The 22707-nt window shown below is 36.6% G+C and overlaps 1 protein-coding gene across 2 annotated transcripts in view; it reads right to left on the reverse strand.

Annotated features, from left to right (window-relative positions):
* Nucleotides 1–22707, reverse strand: part of SCAPER (S-phase cyclin A associated protein in the ER) — a 340257-nt gene that overhangs the window by 177000 nt on the left and 140550 nt on the right. For both annotated transcript variants that reach the window (XM_044979453.1, XM_044979452.1), the window contains exons 21-22: nucleotides 10593–10729; nucleotides 5034–5099 (exon numbers count right to left, since the gene is read on the reverse strand). In XM_044979453.1, coding sequence (XP_044835388.1) covers nucleotides 5034–5099; nucleotides 10593–10729 — 203 coding nt within the window. The remainder of the gene's footprint in view (nucleotides 1–5033; nucleotides 5100–10592; nucleotides 10730–22707) is intronic.

The raw sequence follows: 22707 nt of genomic DNA on the forward strand, positions 1-22707 counted from the left end.
AGGCACAATTAATATTAGCTCCCAGTAAAATACTCTGTGTTCTGGCTGAAAGGATAAGTCTAACTTTTTAAAAATTTCTCTCTAGTATGATAATGTTCCACCCTAGACCTACTGTTGCTCTGTTCCTTTCTTCCAGTTTGTTTTTTCACAGGGCCCTATGCTTAGTTTAATAGCAGTATAATCTTTCCTTTTAACTTTTTCCTTTGTTAAAAATGTCTTTTTACATTAGAAAACCACACTGATCCAGGCTTTAGTGCTTGCCTCATGAAGTTTCTTGTCTTCTCATTCACTCTTTTACTGAGGAATATAAAGTTACCTTTCCTAGATTATTTGCCTTCAGTTCTGTTAAAGATTTGCTTAATTTCCTGGCATAATATATGATGTAAACTCTGAACTGAGCTGTTGGTTGACTCATAGGCCGTCTTCTATTCCCTCTTTCACAAAGTATGTTCAGACTGGAGTTCCTATTGCTATTGCCTTGTCCTCAGAGTAATTGGCAAATACTCAAGTCCTGATTCTGGATAGTAGATATTTTATTTTTGAAATGTTAACCGCTTTCAGGCTACTGTGCTGAAAGGTGACTTTCTGACTAAACTGGATTTGAGCACTACCTTGATTCCAGAAGATCTTTCAGTAACAGGAGTCTCACACTGCTATTTTTCTGTAGGTCTGTGTACAAGTTTAGAATGGGGGCTGCATTCTGCCCAGCACTAGGGTGATGCAAAAATCACACAAACTAGGAGGAAGTTCAAGAGGAACAGAGTTTCCTGGCACACAAGGGACCACGTTCACTGTTCCCTGCTTAAAAGGGTGCAGTGTATGCTCACCCACTTTGTGACAAGTTGGCTCTGCTGCTCCTTCTTCTCAAGCCTTCCCTTCCCACTTTGAGGTGGCTTGCAGTTCCAGACTCACCTGATCCCTACACTCAAATGAGTACAAGAACCATGATTATGCTCAACCTCCATGAGGGGGCATAAGCTCTTTTCACCCACCCATCTACTCTTGTCAATCCATTCATGGTCAGGAATCTCAGGATACCATCTAGTCCTATATTTTTCGGATATCTATTTAGACGATAATCTAAAGTAATCCAACAGATTTTTTAGAATTCAATCCAACTTTATGTACTACAGACGCATAATGTTGCAATTTGAGCATAGCCTGGGGAACCCCAGTAGAATATTACCATGGTGCTCTAACTTGCACTGGAGACTGGTCTGGCACCAGAACAGGGCAAGACAATAGGATTCAGCCCTAGAGATTTTTACTATAGGACTCTGGAAACACCTGTTCTAGTTTGGAACATAATGACATAGTTAAATATACTGGACTGAACACTAGTCTGCTGACCCCTAAATTTCCAACTGAGAGACTAAATCTCATTAATTTCTGAGCAGTTAAAGGTTATTGTCACTAGTGTCAGTGCTGTAAGAGAACTGATTTAATATAATTTTATTATATAATAATCTACCACTTCTATTTATTTATTGTTATCAACAATATGCTCTGTGTCTACATAATACCTGTGTATACAATAAGCCACTCATCAATATTCAGAAAACCTAGAATACCTAGCCACATCTTCTAATTTTTCTGGTATTATATGCTAAAAATTGTTAATTTAGTAAACACTTCTTCTTTCATATGGCTGGTGTACAGCAGCAACTACAATTTCATCTGAAGCTGACTGAGCCAAAAGGCTACATTGGGAGTAGCAGAATTTATTGCAGCAATGCCTCCTTCATATTTATAAATTGGGCAGTAGGTGGTGATATATTCGATGGTCTGTCGTGGGGAACTTGCACACCGGGGAGTCCTTGATTTTCCATTTGTGCATTAGATATCCGCATCTACCATGGTTGGTTAGAATTCAGTTCAGTGTTGACCAATATAGATGACCGTGGAAGGTCAAACCCAGGAACCTTCTAAGTGGGATCTGGCACAAGGTGCTTATTTTTTAAGTCTTGTGTAGCCCAATTTGCTTTCCAAGCCTCCTTCTGATCATAGCCTGATTGCATGAGGCTTAACAAATGTTCCCAGAAAGGCTTGCAGGACTTAAGACGTTGCAGAGGGGAGGGAGTGTGGCGTTGTCAAGGTCTTGGTGAATAGCAAGACATCTGTTTTCCTGGATTCGCTGAGCTTTGTGGAATGTTGCAGCAGTTCAGGATATCGGCAGGGGAGTGATGTTAGACAGGACAGGTAGCCATGGTGTTGGAGTCAACTTAAGGGTTCCCATGATGCACCCCATCACTATATTTAGCTGGGTAGCCATGAGTCGTGTGTGGCTGCATCTGCTCCATACCAGTGCACAATATTCAGCTACTGAATATACAAGTGTTATTGCAGATGTTGGCAACACTGATGCTGATGCAACCCAGGTTGTACATGCTAGTTTCTGGATTATGTTGGCTCTCGTTTTTATCTTTGCAGCTATCTTCTCAAGATGACTATGGAAGGAGAGGGTGCGGTCGAGTTTCACTCTGAGATATGTTAGAGTGTAATCGTGTAGAGTGGAAGATGGCACCGTCACGGGGCCCACTCTGTTAAGTGAGAATTCACAACGAATGCCATCAACTTGGTGACCGAACATCGTTCAGTGATCTCCCAGTTATCAGAGCAGCAAGTAAACACTAAAAATGTTTTATTTGTTTCTCCTCACTGAGGACTAGTCAAGTGCATGAGGTGTATTTTTTGGAAATACTTGCTATGAATACCAGAGCCTTTGAAAACTTTGTCAACATTCTAGAAGAATTTATAAAACTTCACAGGCTTCCCAACAAAGATGCTGTACTCCACCAGCAGTAGAATGAGCCACCAGGAATAGGATTCCTGCAGAGTTTATAAGTTCTTCAGACACAAGAGATATAAAAATAAAAAAGATAAACAAGAAAACAGGTGAAACAAGAAAAATCAGATTAAAAGAAGAGAAGCCACAGGAGCTAATGAGGGATTGAGGCTGGTGAGTCCAATGGAGCAAAAAACCAACCAAACAAAAAAAACCATTATAGTTAGTTCAAGTCAAAAATAAAAGGAAAATTTCAGGTGAAAAATCAGGGGATTGTTGCATTTCTGCTGTGGTACAGTTGAACCAGATGACTGAAGGCACTATGGTTTATCAGTGTTTCAAGGAGAGCCAGGCACATGCCCATCCTGCTATCGGCTGATAATCAGGCTTTAACTATGAGTTTCCTGGCAGCCACACACAGGAAGCAGAAATCCAAGAGTACTAATCTGTCATAATAGTTACTCTAATTATTAAGAAATGGAAGTCAACAACAGTACCCTCTATCCCAGAGCATTTATGATGTGCCATCTGATGGAGATGCTTAGTGATGGTCATCACTGATAAAATCACATGGAAAATGGGAACAATTTGTTGATTATTATTAGCAGTACAAGGCAATTAATATCAGAAGCTCGGAGCACAAGCAAGGGGGAAAAGACAATGTGGTTAAGTAGAACCTGCATTACTAGCAGCTGACTAATAATTTTGTTCACAAAAAGTATCCAGAAGTCTGAGTTGGCTGTCTTTTCTAGTTGCTATTTGACTTACTTAGATTATATGTATTTATATATTACTTACCATAGCAAGCTATGGAAAAACAACCTAAATGGAGTTACTATAAGGTGAGTGCATAGCTGGTTGGAAAACCATTCCCAGAGAGTAGTTATCAGTGGTTCACAGCCAAATTGGAAGGGCATATCAAGCAGGGTCCTGCTCTGTTCAGTATCTTCATCAGTAATTTAAATAATGGCATAGAGTACGCTTATAAAATTTGCAGATGATACCAAGTTGGGAGGGGCTGTTTCGGAGGAGAGGATTAAAATGATCTGGACAAATTGGAGAAATGGTCTGAAGTAAATAGGATGAAATTCAATCAGGACAAATGCAAAGTACTCCAGATTTGAGGGCTGGAACACACCCTAATCTCATGTGTCACTTTTTACACCATCTCTGAAAAGTTCTCCAGGCCCTGTAATGTACATTTGAGATTGACGGTTTATATGGAAGGCCTCAGTCTGGGAAAACCAGTCTTCTTTAGAAGTTGGTTGAAGGAGCAACTACCAGGGCTACTACTGGGCAAACTAGTGATTTCATCAACAAACTACTGCAACTACTGGGCAAACCTAGCCCACTAGAGCAGGAACATTCTCTTTCCCCTCCTTATCCTTAGAAGGGACTGCAATGATGTTCAGATAGCAAAGAAGAGATCTACAACAGGAATGGAGCTATGAGATGCAGGTTGCCAGAATCATCTTCTCTATCTATGTGAGCAGCCATACTGTTTCTTGGCTGGGGGAGCCTTAAACAGAAATTCCAGTGGACAGAGTAGATTATGGATAGGACTGCAAAATTAAGCTTCAGTAGTTGTACAAACAATTTCATTTCTAAATTGTTTTCTATACTTACCTCTTCCACATTACAATCCTATTCTGAGTGCATGTTTGGACAATCATTCTTCCAGCTGGTGGTCTCCAAAACATTCTGACTCTTAAACTCGTGTTAATTCACTGAGCTTGCATACTATTTTTAACTTCATTGCAACAAATTTCCTGGTCCCCAGCTTCCAAGATTTGCCTATCAATGGGTTAATAATATATATGCCTACAGAGATAAGCGGCCAGACCACCACTCAGCTGGCGTTCACTGGTGAAGCATCATTGAAGTCAATGAATATCTGGCCCAAGATACGCTGCCAATGGCAAAATTCCTTGTGAAATAAATGAAAACCCCCGCAAAAACTCTTTTCTCTCTTATGGGCATTATATTGTACTGTAGCCCCATTTGGGTCACTGGAACCTAAAATGTTGGCCCCCTGCTAATCTCTTTGCCTATTGTGTGGAGATGCATATTTTGCATCTTATCACTGAAATGGTTAAGGCACTGATTTTCTGTGTTAGGAACTGATCTGTAGTTCAGGAGGACAGTATACCAAGTATTGAATGGAAAGTTTACCACATTGACCCCTATGGAAAAGTTGCAGATGCATGTCTACAAAAACACATACTGAAGTACACAGTTAAATACTTACTTTGCTTTGTATGGTGATTCAGAGGTGGCATTTTTTGCTTCCATTAAACTTTCATATTCTTTAGCCCTGAGGGAAAAATATTAATCAACATTGATTATTCTTTAATTATTTAATGTTTGAAAACCAATTAGATAATTCTAATATGTGATTTATTCAATTTCATGACACTGTACAAGTCACTGGGCATTTCTGAAAATTAATTTTATTGTAAGCCATTTTTGTCTTTTCATCAGCTATATTTGTTCCTAAAGAACAGCCAGTGACTTGGTATGATTATTGGTACTACATTAACTTCACCTGTTGTGTATTTAAGATATTTTAAGCTGATTTTCAAAATCATAACAAGTGGAATACAAAACAATGGTGAGAGAAATATTATTTTTACCCCCCAAAAATGTCATTGCAGATGAAAACATTACTAATTTTGACATGTCTAATGGATCAAAAGACAAATTTATCACAAGCGTTATAATTAACATTCAAATTGTCCATTACATTTGAGGGTCCAATTAAATCTTCTATGAAACACTAATGACAGTACTATGACAATATATCTCATGAGACATACAACTCTAAAATAAATCTCTCTATGAATGTCTGCTTTACTTTGGGAAATGTAAGCAGGATTCAACAGCGTAAACCTGTTTAGACACTTAAAAGTATTCTTGTTTACATTGGCCACATGCCAAAGTAAAGGAAAATTTGAGACAATACTTCTTTACCACTGCTTAGTGTGGCTCCAGCTGGACTGGGCCAACAGGTGATAAACATCATCAGTTCATCAACCTAAGTCAGGATTCATTGCAGAGATTCATTAACATTTAATATATTTGGTAAAACAAATTTAGACACTATGGTGATGCAGAAAATTTAAATTCTCACTTCTTACAGACAGAGCCCTATTGTGAAAGAAATATCCAACAGAGCAGCTAGAAAATTCAGCTTTGGACCCATTAGGAAAACTCTACATTGACTTCATATTCAGAAAGAAAATGATGGCATATGCAGAAACTAATGAGGAAAGATAGTGATGTTTGGGTTATGTAAGGCTGCTGCTCAGGACTGTTGAGTTCTATTCATAGCTCTGCAGATGACTCAATCTCAGATTTTCAGAAAGGAAAATCCAGCCATTTTTTTAGGTGTCCAAATGGGAAATGAGTTATTTTGAACATAAGAATTGCATACTGGATCAGACCAGTGATCAGATGTGAAATCCTTCTCTGACAGTGGTCATCATAAATTGCTTTAGAGGAAGGTGCTGAAACCCCACAGTAGGCAAATATAGGATAATCTGCCCCCCAATAAATGTCATCCTAATTGCTAATAGTCATTCTTTGCTTTAAGCCTGAAGAATGAGGTTTTATGTTCCTTCCAAAACAATTTTAGGATTAACTATTATAACTCTGGATACCCCTATGAATGTCCAACTCTCCCTTGAATCATGCTAAAATACTTGGCTTCAATGACAGCCAGTAGCAATGAGTTTCACAGTCTAATTGAGTGAAAAGTATTTCCTTTTGATCAGTTACAAATGGCTATCTTTCGATTTTATTGAATGTCCCTTTGTTCTTGTGTTATGAGACAGGGAGAACAGACATTCACAATCTACCTTCTCCATATTATTCATCATTTTATATACTTTTTATCATGTCCCCTTCTTTGTAAAGCAAATAATACTAATCTTTTCCATTTCTCTTCATATGACATCTTTTTCATGCCTCAATCATTCTCATCACCTTTTCTGAACTGCCCCCCATCACCCATCAATTATATATAATATTCTTTTTGCAGTGTGACCACCAGTGCAGCACACAGGGTACCAGATGAGGGCATATCATTGATATGATTGTAATATTTTCCATATTATTCTCCATTCCAATCCTTTCGGATCTTAACATTTTCTTTGCTTTTTTGACTGTATCTGCACAATGAGCAGAGGTCTTTATTGAACTGTCAGTAATGCCCATGTCTCTTTCTTGAGTAGACCTAGGTAATTTAGAACTCTGTAAGGTATATGAATAGTTCATTTTTTCCCTCCAGTGAGCACTACTTTGCATTTATCTACTGTGAACTTCATTTGTCCATTCACCTTGCTTAGTTAAGTTCCTCTGAAGTTCTTCACAGTCTTCCCTGGACTTGACTAACCTAAACCACTTAGGGCAGGGGCTCAAACTAGGGCCACCACTTGTTCAGGTAAAGCCCCTGGCAGGCCGGGCTGGTTTGTTTACCTGCCGCATCCACAGGTTTGGCCGATCGCGGCTCCCACTAGCTGCGGTTTGCCGCTCCAGGCCAATGAGGGCTGCAGGAAGGGCGGCCAGCATGTCCCTCAGCCCACGCCGCTTCCTGCAGCCCCCATTGGCTGGGAACGGCGAACCGTTGCCAGTGGGAGCCGCAATTGGCCGAACCTGTGGACGCGGCAGGTAAACAAACCGTCCTGGCCCACCAGGGCTTTCCCTGAACAAGCGGCAGCCCCAGTTTGAGAACCACTGGCTTAGAGTACATCTACACAACAAAAAAAGACCTGCCCCAGTGAGTCTCAGTGGTCAGGTCAACTAACTTGGGCTCACAAGGCTCACATTACAGGGCAAAAAATAGCAGTGTAGATGCTCGGGCTCAGACTCTGAAACCCAGTGAGGGAGAGGGTCTCAGAGCCTAGGCTCCAGCGCAAGCATCTACATTACAGTTTTTAGCCTTGCAAACTTGAGCCAATTGACATTGGCTCCGAGACTCAGTGCCATGGTTTTTTTATTGTAGTGTAGATGTATCATTTACGTCACCTAAAAGTTTTTCTACTTCGTTATTCACCCCCCTTTTCCAGGTCATTAATAAATATATTAAACGTGACTGGACCTAGTAAGAAACCTTGAGGCATCCCATTATTAACCTTTTTCCATGATTAAAACTGACCATTTATTCTCACTTTTTGTTTCCTGTTTGTTATCCAGTACAAAGGCATTCTAACTTAGAGTATGGCCCAGAAAAGTAAACCATAAATTATTCACCTAAAATTGTCCCACAACAATTTTTTGTGAAAGGAAGGTTTTAAACAAATTGTAAATGAGAAATCACAAAACATATTCTTTCATTAGTTTCTTCAGGTGTATTGTCAGAGTTTATTATTTAGTTCTCACTGACAATCAATCTCACATGCAGACACTGAAGCATTCTTTTGATAGCATCACATCCATATTAAACTGGGATAATTTACCTAGATATATATCAACTGTTATTACATCATCAGTTTAATGGCTTAGGGTTATAAATATTATTAATAGACCAACAAAACTTTTACACAGAACTAATAACCCATTGATCACAATTTGTCCTTTCATTCACCTTTGCTCTTAGTTGCTTTCATATTCTGATTTAAGATCTAGCATCTCATGAAAGCAACACAAACCTATTTTAGTGCAGTTACTAGCTTCAGCTCAAATTTAAAATCTTATAATTTTCTAACAACTGAAATACATTCATAATTTCCAAGTTTACAAACGTTGGGGGAGTTTCCCATGACCATTATGAAATAAGGAATATAGATAACTCAACTTAAGACTTCCTGGGAAATTCTAAATGAATTATTACTGTTCCATGCTCCTCACTTCCCACCCAGTCCCCGTTCCTCCTCAAATTAGTTAATAAGGCCTTTAAATCTACAGTCCAGATAAGTTCTGAGTTGGTTTTGAATAGTGACTCCCAACTGTTTGGTGGTCTTAAAATTGGATTATTGTTTGACAGAAATGTACTAGACATCACATAACTCATTTCATAAAGTATTTCACAACACTGAGACTCCAGCTTTAATCATCTAGTTTAATAAAGCCCTATTTTGTGTTCTGACTATGGGAAACCCTTCTCCCCCAGACCAACAATGAGATTTCATGAGAGCATCCAGGCAGTGTTTACCAATACTACAGTGACTTATTAAGGTGCCAACTGGTAAGCCTAAAAGTAAAGCAATATCTGCACAGTTAAAATTAATTTGCCAGATGGAGTATATGCAAAGTATTTTGTTTTTGCTTTAAATTTTATAGGACAATCTTTGTTTTGTTATGCTACTGGACTGAACCACACATTATATTTTTGCTGAGCTGCTTATGGCTACATTTAAGAATTTATAGTTAAATGTTCTTTACTAACTCACAATTATCTTTTCTTTTCAGGGTTAATGACCTAAAATAACAGAAAATTATTTGGCTACTCCTTGAAACTAAAATATTAATTATCTTGCTTTTCATATTTTTCTAGATTTTGAAGCTTTCAGTGCACATTTCAATATCCTATTAAATGAAATCTGTAAAATAATACCACATTACTATTAGTAATGTAATTATAAATAATATTTTTAAAATATGCTGACTCATGTGACACATTAGAATTCAAGATGTACTGACAGAATATTTCAGTTATTAATGCCAACAACAAACAATTGGCTTGATCCTGTTTTCCTTACTTCAGCAAATTTTTCAGTGAATTCACTGGAACTTTTACTTGAGTAAGGAATGTACGATTGGACTCAGTGAGTACAGTAAATCAGCAATATGAACAACTCCCTACCCGTAGTAATCAGAAAGTATGAAGGAAAGTAGACACTGTACTTTCAATACATGCATCTTGTAAAACAGTAAACTCTAATTTGGTGATGCAATGACAAAAAATCTACCACATAAAAGAACAAAAGGGGAAGGAAAGAACTTGAAGCAACAAGATGATAAAAGACAGAATAAGTATATCTATGAAGATTTAAGTTACCATTATTGCATCGTAGCAATGTTAATGAACTATTATTTTATTTAAACGATTGTTTTAATAAATCTATTCAAATAACTCTTAAAAATTAAATAATTAGAAATAACAATTAAAAATAAGAAAAAATATGTTAATGAATGCTTAGACTTTTTTTAAAGGTAAATGCAAAGATTGTTTTAAAAAGGAAATCCACATTATGATATTCTATTGAAGTTGTGCTAACCTCAGTTGGGGACATTTCAGCTATAAGACAGACACCATAGTTCATGATATAATGATGGCCTGCATATCATTCTGATCTGCAGATGTCACTTTTTAGGCTAATGACAAACTACAGGTCTGACAACTCACTTTCCATTTTAAGATATTTCTAACTTTTTCTTGTTGTGACAGGCAACAAAATTGATTAAACCCAGCCATGGGATTTGACACTACAGCAGGATGGCTTCTATTTGTTGATTACTATTGATTTTCTTTGATACTTCATTTAAAAATCAATAGCTAAGAAGAAAAATAGGCATGGTTTACACATACTTAAACATACTATTGTATTCTGGAAGAGGCTACAGTTTTGGCAGGGCACTGGCATCCAATTATGAAAAAAGCTCTTAACAGGTGAAAGCAAGGGCTCCAGATCGATATTCAGTTTTCTTTCTCAATCAGAGAAAGTGGCTATAAATTAGGCTCATCAGTGTTATTTTCAAGACATTTCTGAAGCAAATAACTTCACACTTTTTTTCAGTGTTCAATAGCATTCCTGTTAAAGGACAAAAGATTAAGTTTAGAGAAAAGCTAAAAGAATATTAGCATTACCTGGAGTTCATCCGTGCCTTCAGCTTCTTTGCCTTTTTTTTAGATTTTTGCTTCTCCTCTCCATCTTTTAAAGGTTCTACTGGAACAGAGCTTTCAATCACAATATCAACAATGTACTTCTTCAATGACAGGTGCTCCTGCAGAAGACATTGAAACAATATTTTAAAATAATGGTATTTCATTTTTATAGCATATGAGGAAACTAAGATTCTGCATCAAAAGAACATCAATGATGAATATTTAACAAAAGGTTGAGAAAATGAAGAAATAAATTTTGATGTATAAACTTGTGTTTATATCTTTTCAATGTCACCTGTCCTTTTATAAACCAGTAATATGACTGAATATTTCTGGCAACACTTTCTGATAATTACAAACCCAAGACACACAGACATACCTTTTGGTCAGATCAAACTCAATGAACAAGTAAACATTAGCTCAAGAAAATAAGTTAAAAGCAAACAAAACACACAGTGCTTAATTAAAATGACAAGAAAAATACAAAGCCGTATATGATGTTGATGCTGCAAACACTTACAGCACTGACTTACCTGGTTGTAATTATTATACTATCTTCAACAGGACTCCTCACACACTTAAAATTAAGCACATGCTTTGGTGTTTACATGATCAGGGCTATATTCAGCAAAACCAGAATTTTTCTTTTTCTTTCTTTCTTTCTAGCTAAATAATAACGGTAATGGGACATTTAATGCATGAACGTTTCTATGAACCACTAAAAGAGAAATCTGTTTTAAATTTCTTATAGCAACTAGTGAAGACTGGTTATACCAGTGTTTCCCAAACTTGGGACGCCGCTTGTGTAGGGAAAGCCCTTGGTGGGCCGGGCCGGTTTGTTTACCTGCTGCGGCCGCAGGTTCGGCCAATCGCGGCTCCCACTGGCCGTGGTTCGCTGCTGCAGGCCAATGGGAACTGCCGGAAGTGGCGCAAGCCAAGGGACGTATTGGCCGCTGCTTCCAGCAGCTCTCATTGGCCTGGAGCAGTGAACCGCAGCCAGTGGGAGCCGTGATCGGACGCGGCAGGTAAACAAACCGTCCCGTCCCGTCAGGGAATTTCCCTACACAAGTGGCATCCCAAGTTTGGGGAACACTAGGTTATACCATTCTCAATTAACCAAAAATGTTATTTAATTACATTATTTTGGGTGGAAAGCCAATAATGGCACAGCAAAAAACAAAATAAAGCAATAAAATATGTTGGTCATAGCAAAATCTTAGCCACTAAGAAGACACACATAATGCATCTGTTATCAATATCTGTCAATATATCACTAAAATAAATAGTGGGTAATTTTGTAACCAATAAAATATATTAATAAGTGGGATTGTTCACAGTAGTTAAGACTGCCCAGGGATCGCAGTGGTGCAAGCACTGCTAACCGTCTTCCACAGGTCACTGCCAGTGGGGTACAGCTGTCTCTTCTCCAGCAGGAATGAATGATCTCTTAGTGTATTTAACCACTCAAAACCTGGTTCATTCAGCCTAGGGCTTTCTTCTCTTCTCAATGTCACCTTTCTTCTCTTCTCAATGTCACCTAAAGACTTGCTTGTATTTTTATGTCTAAACTATTGCTGTGCTGGCTGGGAAACATCTTATCATATTTGAGTATAAACATCAAATATTCAGGAAAAAAGTTTGGAAGGGATATAAACACTTCAGGACATTAAGCCAATCACTAACTGATCGGGATTACAGAGAAATTTTCCTTAGGAACAAGTTATTCCATTAGGCTCTGATCCAGTGAAGTAATGGGAGTTCTTCCTTTGACTTCAATGGGCTTTGGATTGGGCTCTGTCTATTTGCAGGGTTTTCTTGCACTTTCTTTGCAAGCATCTTGCATTGGCCACTGTCAGAGAGAATACTGAGTCAGATGGACCAGTGGTGTGATCTGATATTTCAATTCTTATGGCCCCACATTAAAATAAGTTTTACTATATTTCATGATTGCATATTCAATGGAGTTGGTATTTTCAATTAAATTTGTGGCATTTTTTTTTTACTGAATGCCGTTTAAAACTTTTTATAAATGTACATACTTAAAACATTTGTTTGGGGAAAAAAAAAGTGCAAATACAGAAATTGAACTACATATCAGAACAAGTCCAGTGAGAAAAAACTAAAAAAACCCTAAAAACAGTTTTCTACACACCATTTAATAAAATTAATCCCAACTCCAACATTTTTGGTGCTGTGAGGGAGAGCAAAATTGTTCCAAAAAGGTTAACTTATAATAAAAAAAAATATCAGCCTTTAAAGTCCCTCAAAAACATACCCTATAAATATAAAGGGGCCAATTATGGCTTTTGCCACAAACTCCAGTTATGGGGGTTGTGTAGTTACACTGCTCCAGGAGCAGACCTGAAGCAGATTCTGAGTCACTATCTGCCTCACGGTTCTCCCTGCGTCAGAAGAGACATATGCTGTGCCAGCCCTAGAGCTGGTACAGTAAATGTTCTCAGTGCACTGACTGGCATGTTGAAAGGTGGCGCCAAGGTATGGGTTGTGGGTGGAGGGGAGTAACAGTGCACCTTATGCTATTTACTACCAATCTGAAAAATAATTCACAACATTTCTACAGTTCCTGTTAACCCACGTTTAATTGAACACTTCACATCATCATTGGCGGCTATGGATAAAAGATGTACGGTATTTCCTTCTTTCCCCCAACTTTGTCATTTTTTATGTACATAAAATCTAGTTTAGTTCATTTTAGAGTTTTTGTGGCTCCATCTGAGTCCGGGTTGCATTTATGGGGCTCAAATCTTTCTTGTGTTCTAACCTATGTACTTTCCTCCAGCAGCAAAAGGGATCCAGAAATGAAACTGAACCAGCCACTGGAGAATTAATAGTTCTGGCAGGGAGGGAACATAAGGATGTGTGTGTCCAGGAAAAAGGGGGTGGGTAATTATTTTGTCCAACAATTTAAAAAAACTGATACCAACGCAGATATGATCTCATCGAAGGTGATATCTTTTTTCTTCTCTGAATTAACTTTTCTGGCCACATAAGACCAAAGCTCTGGCCTACCAACATAATTCACTGTATTAAATGAAATAATTCATGCTAAGGTTTTAAGATTTCAACACTTTATCAAATTATTCTAAACTTTGTTATATTTGTTTAAATACATGTGAGAAAATATTCACCATTTACAGTGTTACAATTTATTGAAAGGAATGTAATTTGTCTTTCATACTCAAATTTGCATTTCCGTGAAATAACATCAGTCACCCTGTAAGCTAGTTTTCCTCCTAAGAGCAGCCTCATTGTGAGATAGCTCAGTTTTTATCAAATGTCATGCATGAAAAGTAAATATCATCATAACACATATTTACTTAAAATAAACATTTTGCTTTTTTTATTGTTATTAAAGAAATCCACACAATCCAGAAGGTTCTTTTAACTGCTGTACAGAACATCTCATGAATAGTGTGGTCCAGGGCATGGGAATAATAAGCTGAGCATAGCAGTTCTATTGCAGGTGTTCTCAGTTTTGTAAGAATTGCTCATTGAGCACCGAAAGCTTTCTTTGAAAACCATAGTGTGCACATACACGATCTGCCACCTTCAAAAGGACATGTGGAAATCAATAAAAATTCAAACTGGATTTTCATGCATTAAGAAGGAAACCCCATCACACAGACACTTTGTCATTTATAAATACAACCTTTAATTTAAATTTCGATTGCTGAATAACACCATCTGAGATAATACCTTTTTTTGCTTCTTCCACAATGTCTTTGGGCTTGTCTACATGAGAAAACTGTACTGATTTAACCAAATTGGTTTAAAAACTGATTTAGTTAAATCAATGCAATGCCCTTGACTGGTCTCACTTATTTCAGTTGACAAGTGCCTTAAACTGGTTTATCTTAAATTATAAGGAATTCTGCATTTATCTTGAATATTTAATAAGGTCTTGTAGAAAAAAATAGTATTTGATCATGTAAATTAAAGCATGCATCATAATGCAGATGCACAAGGGGGACCAAATTAAGGTTGTGCAGACAATCATAAACTACCATTTCCTACCTTTCAAAAATTTGGCTTTTGCAACCAAAATGATAATTCTTTTAATGTAATTTTTAAATCTAATTTCCTAGGCGTTTATTTTTTAAAAGAAAAAGATAAAAACATTCTATTATCAGCAACGTGACCCAATTATTTGTATAATTCTAGATCTACTTCTGCTTCCAAATGTGATTAAAATATATATTCATACACTCCAGAAGTCACTCAAAAGTATTTTTATTGCAACTAGTAGAAATCACCAATTCCCATATTGCATCTTACCTGCTTGGGCTGATTAAAGCAATATTTAATTTGAGCTAATCAGTCCAAGGCAAGGAGGAACATGAAATTAACTAGAATCAATTTCAGTTTCTATACTATTTGTATTATATTTACTAATACAGTAATGCTTCTCTATTTTTTGTTTCTTGTATAGTACTATATGCATTTTGAAGGATAAAATAAATGAGAAACTGCTTACTTATTATTAAACCTTGAAAATTATCAGGGTCATAATCAGAAGATGCCCTGTCCTTTTTTAAAATGTCATTAAAAACTGAAATAAAAATAAATAAAATTTAAATTAATAAATAAAAATAACTAGGGGAAAACACATTCTGTGCCTAATTCTATAGCAATACATATAGTATTTTCCAGAAAACAACTGATCATATTTTCTCTTACTCGTTCAGGAAAAATGTATGCCTGTTAAAAACTAAATAAATTTTTGTGACATTTCCTGGAAAAAGGCTGTTTAATTTTTGTAAAACATTACAGTACAATCTAGCCTAGCAAAATCAAAATAAGACTTGAAGTTTCTATCTTAAATCGTATGTATGCAAAGTGAATGTTAAACCAATATTATGAATAAGAAATCAAGCACACCAACCTCAGGAAATTCTAAAAGGTAAGTAATGCAATGTTAAGTTGATCATACTGCTCATCCTGTATATATTATGGTACATATATTAAATTTTCTTTTGTTAAATGTATTTGTTATATATAATTTTCAGTACATTGTCATTCTTGATTATACAAGCAATTAGATTTCTGCCACTTCCCTACAGTATACTATTCCACTGACTAACAGGTCTCATTATTTGGGTGTTTCCTCTGATACTCAGCTTGTATATTCTTTTGCTAAATTTCACCCCATTAATTTTAGCTATACCCCTGTAAACATCCCTGAAAATGGAAAATCCAGGGGCCTGCAACTCTGCTTCCCTGAGGATGTTCCGACAGAATTCTCCCTCTTGAGTCTCAGTTCTCTACCACAAGGGTGGCAAAACTCCTCAAACTCCTGATGACTCTTGGTCCTGAAGGGAAGCAGTAGAAGGGTGGAGCAGGAGTCAGCCCCCAGTGCTGTTTATCAACCTCTCACAACCACTGCCTTTCTAGTCAATTCCTGACTGCTTGTGGTGAAAGGAAAGGTGACTTAAGATCCTTCAGCTTCTGCTAGAGCTCAGAAGTTGTAAGCATCACACACAGGAAGGAGCCAGCCATCAATGTTGAACCAACTCTGTGTGGCCCCAAGTCTCATCAATGCTTCTCTATGGCCCCCATGGCTTGTTGGTATCAATTTTTTTCATTTTAAGAAAACTAAGGACCTTACTTGGTATATTACTGTTCTGCCACATTAGACATGGAGACATCCAGTGCCTGGCACATTCTTGGGTGTCTGATTAATAAAATAACAACAATGAGAATTATAACAATTTTAGTAGGATATCTCGACTTTTAAAACTGTGCGTTAATATATTTTACTATAATAATTTTTTCTAATTACACCATCTCACAAAAGTCACATAATTGCAAGACAATTATATCTTCTGTAATTCATGAGGTTTTAAAAAGTATTTGAAAGATTAAACTTTTCTAACCTCTGACTCTACAGGTGTGGGACTGATTCGTGTGTTTATCAGATCTACAATCAATTTACTTGTACCAGTCGAAGTGACAGTAGGAGCAAAATGAAGCTAATTCTCTGCTTTGAAACAGACACCATATAAAATAAAAGAGCATGCAATCTTCATTCAGATATAAAATGAGCTATCCTCATGCCACTCAATGACAATTACAAACACTCCATCAGATTTCTGATAGGTGGGAATGATGAATGAGTCAAAGCCTTGTATCGCCTTTGCAGGGTCTAATGTCTCTTTCCTGATCTAATCTATATCTTAATAGATGACTCAAACAGAACTACAAAGTTCAACAAGCTTATTCATTTATCACCTTGTGAGGGCCAAAAAAGTCTTAGCTGTCAATAGCACAACATGGGATGGCTACAAAACATGCTGTACAAATGAACTCAAGCATCTTAGCAGAGTATGTTTCTCAGAGTTCTCAACTTTCAATTGTGGCACTTTGAATTAATATCAAACTTCATCCTTACAGCTCATTAAAATAAGACTAGAGTAATAACACCTTGTGTCACAAATAACTGTCACTTCTTGAAGGTACAGATCAAAGTGTAGGATTATCACACTGGGCAGATTTAGCACCTTCCAGGTGAGAAGCAAGTACAACTAATAGCTCAGATAGTATTGAATGACAATACTCTGTGAACCCAACAGCAGTAATGTCATGCTTCAGAACAGTACAAGTATATTTTCTCTAAGGTCCTGATAAGCTTGTAATATTTGTATTAAATAATGTAATTTTTAAAGTCCACATAACCACACAAAATCATAATAAATCTGCAGTCCTGAAAACAATTAGGCATGTAACTTTAGTTGTATGAGTATTCCACTGAAGTCAATGGGATGATAGAGAGATATACACAAACACACACCCGCACACCCCCAATTTACTTGCTAAGTACTGCATAGGGCCCAATCTTTCAAACACCTATGCTTATCAGCGTGTGTGTATAGATGTATGTAGGTGTTTGAAAGATTGGGCTCTACACAGTACAGTACTTAACAAGTAAATTGGTCTCATCTTCTTAAAGATTTTACTTTAGCAATTGATATTTACATTATGGAGTCCCACAGTTTGATCTCTAATCAAGACAATACATTGTAATTGTTTGGCATTTTATTTACTTCTTGCCAGAAACACTTCTTTAAGTTAATGTTAGATGTAATCAGAAATACTACTTACTTACCTAGCTGTATCACATGGGTGTTGTCATAAACAGATAGTTAAGGGTTAAGGTCTCTAGAGAGATTCAAGGGGTTTGAATCTGTGTTCCCAGGGGAAGTTTTTGGGGGAACAGGCAGTGTGTCAAACACTTAAAAAACTGACTGGTGGCAGCGAGAACCAGATCTAAACTAGAATTTTAGTTTAGAGGAGTCCATGCAGGTCCCCATCTTGGAACCCAACAGCTCCAAGTGGGGGAGAAACCTATGACAGGTGTTGTGAGGATTAATACATGTTTTCTACAGCAGTGCAAGGGGTGTAAAGGACTACAGGGCTGATTCTGCAACTGAGAGATAATGAGTGCCCCAATATCCTAGTGCATCAATAAATCTCCAGCCCTTTGTAGAATCAAACCAGTATACATTCTATGATTATGTTAAAAATATTTTCAAATGAAATCTTATGCTATTAAGATTGGTGTTCACATCTACTAAACTTTTGATGTCACTACCTGTTTTATAATTTTAATGTGACTGATCTGAATTCGATCTGCACACATTCTGAAAAGTACCAATGCTATCTGGAAACAAGGGCTATAAATAACATACTTAAGGGTTTATCATGTTCTGTTTTACTTTAAATCTGGCCAATTTTTTTTTTGCTCTATATTCTTTTGTTAGTGTCTGTTCAACAACTCAATAGACTAGAAACACTCCTGTTTCTTTTATACAGTTTTACCAAAGTTGTGGTAGGAATACATGATTTTTAAAAATGTAAGGTATACTGTATCACAAAGTGTCTTCATTTGTATGCCACTACTCTCAGTGCTCTTCAAGATCACATTACATAATAGTTTTGATGTCTGTGCCCTGGGAATAAACAGAAAGGCTTCAGCATGCTTATTATAATCACTGAATTCTTCATAAGATGAAAGTTTCACTCACTTTCAGTCCTCTGGCCATTTTGGAAATTAATCACTCACAAACAGATGACAAAAATCACAGATTTTCACAAGAAGAAAAATCAAGAGATTTTAGTGAAATTAAACACCGTTTTTTAAAATTAATCTGTTTTAAAATCTCTGGGCTTGATCCTGACTTCCTTACTTTGGCAACACTCAGTAAAGTCGATGGGCTGAACAAGTGGCATAGCTTGAGTGAGAAGTTGAGGACTGGTATTATGGGAGAGGAAGATTGTTTTAAAACGTTAGATCTGATTTTTTTTTGAACAAACAAACGAACACACACCACTATCTTTTTCATTTAAACATATTTAAAAAATATTAGTAAGTTTGGTATTTTGCCTTTTTAGGTATGTACTTCTATAATTTTGCAATTTACACATTTAGCAATTTTGTAATTGTATTTGAGGTATTGTATTTTCATGTTTTAATTATCTAGGTCTTAAGCTGCAAGGTTTAGATTTATCTGTTCGATTTTGTTGTGGCACTCTTTTCAGTAATTTTTCTTTCCTTTTCTTTTCTTTTTTATAGCTGTGAATACAAGTTATCTTCCCTCTTACATTTTGAAGGTAACTAAAGAGGTGTCTACAAAAGGGATTTTTGCACAGAATTTTCCACTAATATCAACACTGATTCAGCAAAAGCTTTGGAAGCCACTGAACATTTGTCTACACTAGGGCTCCATTGGAGATTTGTTTTGCAAAATTCCCTATGGCAGACAATACCTACAAAGGTAGGCACTAACTTCACATAAGGATCCAAAACCCATCATCACCATTAACCCCTTTGTCCCACCCTTCCAAAGGAAGGAAGAAAATAAAAGCATAAGGGATAAGGTGATGATAAAGAAATCTATATAAATCTAAATGGAGACTAAATTGGTGTAACTTCTTTTTCAGCCTCCTCAAGGTGTACATTACAACAGCTTTGACTGTTAGATTGACAGCCACTTACCAATGTGTAATCTACCTCTGCATTTGGCCCAATGTTTCAGACTAAATTGACATAATTTATAAGATGAAGGGATGACAGAGAGGAAAAGCAACCAATAACTACAACAAATACATAAATTATAAAACAAATATAAAATCAATGTAATGATGGATCGGGACCTTATATAATAAATATAATAATGTTTTAATGCCCACTGGATTAATAAATTATCAGGATGTCCCGAGTCGTGAACAGAAACCCACAACATGTTCTCTTTGTATATACTATAATGTGCAAAAGTGTAAAAAAATTTTTTTTTTAAATTGCATCATTCTGCAGTGTAAACTTCAAAATGTTTTTAAATGCTGCAATTTCAGGGCCTGATGCCTTAAACTGAAATAATTCTGCTACGACCACAATTAAAAATCACAGACTAGAAGAATAAGACATAAGTAAAAAAGACCAACTGATCCACAGAGAAATTCCCTCCCCACTGTTCAGACTTTCAGTCATTGACAGTTTTGTAACTTTCCAAAATGCAGCAGATGTGCCTTGTCCACAAACTGCATGAGAAACTGAGTTGAAAAAACCATTACTGCTAAAACCAGAAGAGGTTACGGTCACCCAGGAAATCATGTTCCTGCTGGATATCCCCTTCTCTGATGCAAATGTGCTGCATGAAACAGAACAACTATCCAGTGAATTTCAGATCTAGTAACTATAAGACTTTCTAGTAACTATAAGGCACTTCTCGTAGGCAGGTATTCTTCCCCACACAATCCCCCCTACACACACACTTTTTCTTTCATATATTAAAAATAATATTACAGTTATTACGGTATTACTAATAATATTCAATGAAATCACATGATTCTTTTAGAATCCAAATAATATACAATTACAAAACTTCTCCATAAAAAAATGAAGTAAGTACTACAAAATGCAGAGACATTATATATTCAAGTAGGATGCAGTTCAGATGAATTAAACCATAACATAATCCAGATTCTGACCCTTGTTCATTCATGTGAAATCCAGCAGCTGGAGAATAAACTTTCCAATTAACGGTCACTTCATACAATACATGATAGCAACCGAGGCATTTATTCACAACTGGCAATGGCCTGTATCTAGAAAAACTGCTGATTACTACTGGGTGTTGACCTACAGTAGACTGTAAAATGTATTTTGTGTCATAATAGCGTTCCGTTACTCCTGAGAGACTATTTGGTATAATAACCCCATCACCCCCAACAAAAAAATCTCCAAAACCAAAAAAAAATCCCATCAACCTGAGAACTGAAGAAAGACTGTCTACACACAATACACAGTTGATTCACCTTTGATATTCATGAATGTCTCCTATTGGTGCTGATGAGAACTATGTGTATGTGTAGGAAAATTATTATATTCTTAAGTGTCGACCAAATCAAGTGAAGTGAAAGTTTAGTTATTATATTGATTATAAATAGAATTATTTCTAATACATAATCTAGTTTTTGAAAAAAACATTAACGAGTAACATTGGTATTTAAAGCAACATCAGGAAAGCAAAGTGTCAAAGTTGAACTGATATGGTAAAGCAAGGTCAGGATTAATACAAGTATAATATTTTCATATGAATTTGAACAACCAGAGCGGCTCCGAGCTGTGGCAGTCCCAAGAGGAGTAAGAGATGATAAAATGTCATCTCCTGATAGCTGAGTCTAGCACATGAAATAAGTTGCACCTGGAATAGACCTTCTGGCCTGACAGGCATTACAGGATTTATACTTGAGGTTCCTCAAAGGAATCTATTGGTATGCCAAGGAAGTAAATAAAGGAGACTGAAGACCTCCAGGAAACATCCCAAAGGATGCAACTTCTATCTGCTCTTCCACTAGCTGGAGAAGACTCCTTTACCTCCATGTGGCCTACATGGTCCTAACAGTAACTACAGCTGACCAGGAAAGGGATCCTGCAAAAGCTGCCAAGGCAGGGACTACTGGTAAAGAAAGAGCATCTGGAACAGGCAAAGTAGCAAATGACAGACGTACGCAACACTGAAAAGCCACATTAGTCGTGATTTGTATGTCCAATTTTGCTGAACTAAATGCACCCTATATGAACTAGAATTTGAATATGTAAATAGTGCTGGGCCTTTAACAAGCAGACAATTCTTTCTACTTCTCCCCAATATTAATAAATAAAATCTTTAAATGTTACTTAAAAATCTCACTGTGAAAGTCAGTGTTTTAAGGATATTTTAAGTATTTAAATAAATTGAAAAAATATATCCAACTACAGCACATATAGTATTTATCTTCTGAATTAGAAAAGTGTCAGGAAATGAACAAAAATAGTAAAGGTTTCAGAGTAAATGCACTTAAAATTATTAGAAATAGTAGTAGAGGAAATAGAAGTAATTTACATAACTAGCACTTCATCTTATTTCTATCCTGAAGAATCAAGACATGCCAACACCCTCACCATATATTTTATTAACATTTTACTTAGGATGCATGTCTTTCTTTTTCATTAATATGTACCCTTTCGGTGTTGCATTACTGAGGACAAAAGTCTGATATTCTCATCTTCAGCTTTTCTAATAGCTGACTGCCAAACACGAACAAAGAGATGGCGAGAATTAGCATACAGATCTAAAAAAAGAAGTGATGGGCACAATAATAAATTATAGATACCCTTACTACAGGTATGTTTAGGTACAAATTCAGTACAACTAGGCACTGGGAGGTGTAACACAAGCTAAGAAGAAATTAATCCTCTAAGAGGCAGAGGTTTCCCACTTCTGCCTTCTGTTGAGGTTTCTATGGACAAGGATGGCAGAAAAAATTAAAGCTGTAGTTTGCACCAGCACCCTAAAGGAATTCCATTGATATGAGCTTCTCCGCAGAGTCACTGTATGAAAAAAACAACTTTTGAATGTCCAGTCGACACCTCCTGTTCAGCTAGCACTGCAGTACTTCCCAGGTCTCGAAGAGTGCATTTCGGCATATGCACCCACACAGGAACAGCAGCCACACATTTCTGCAATGGGTTATGCCACCGTATGCCACTCCTAAATTGGCTTTTAGGGTGTGTAAACTCCATTTAAATAGCTGTGTG

Source organism: Mauremys mutica, chromosome 11, assembly GCF_020497125.1.
Source record: "Mauremys mutica isolate MM-2020 ecotype Southern chromosome 11, ASM2049712v1, whole genome shotgun sequence".
Lineage (NCBI taxonomy): Eukaryota > Metazoa > Chordata > Testudines > Geoemydidae > Mauremys > Mauremys mutica.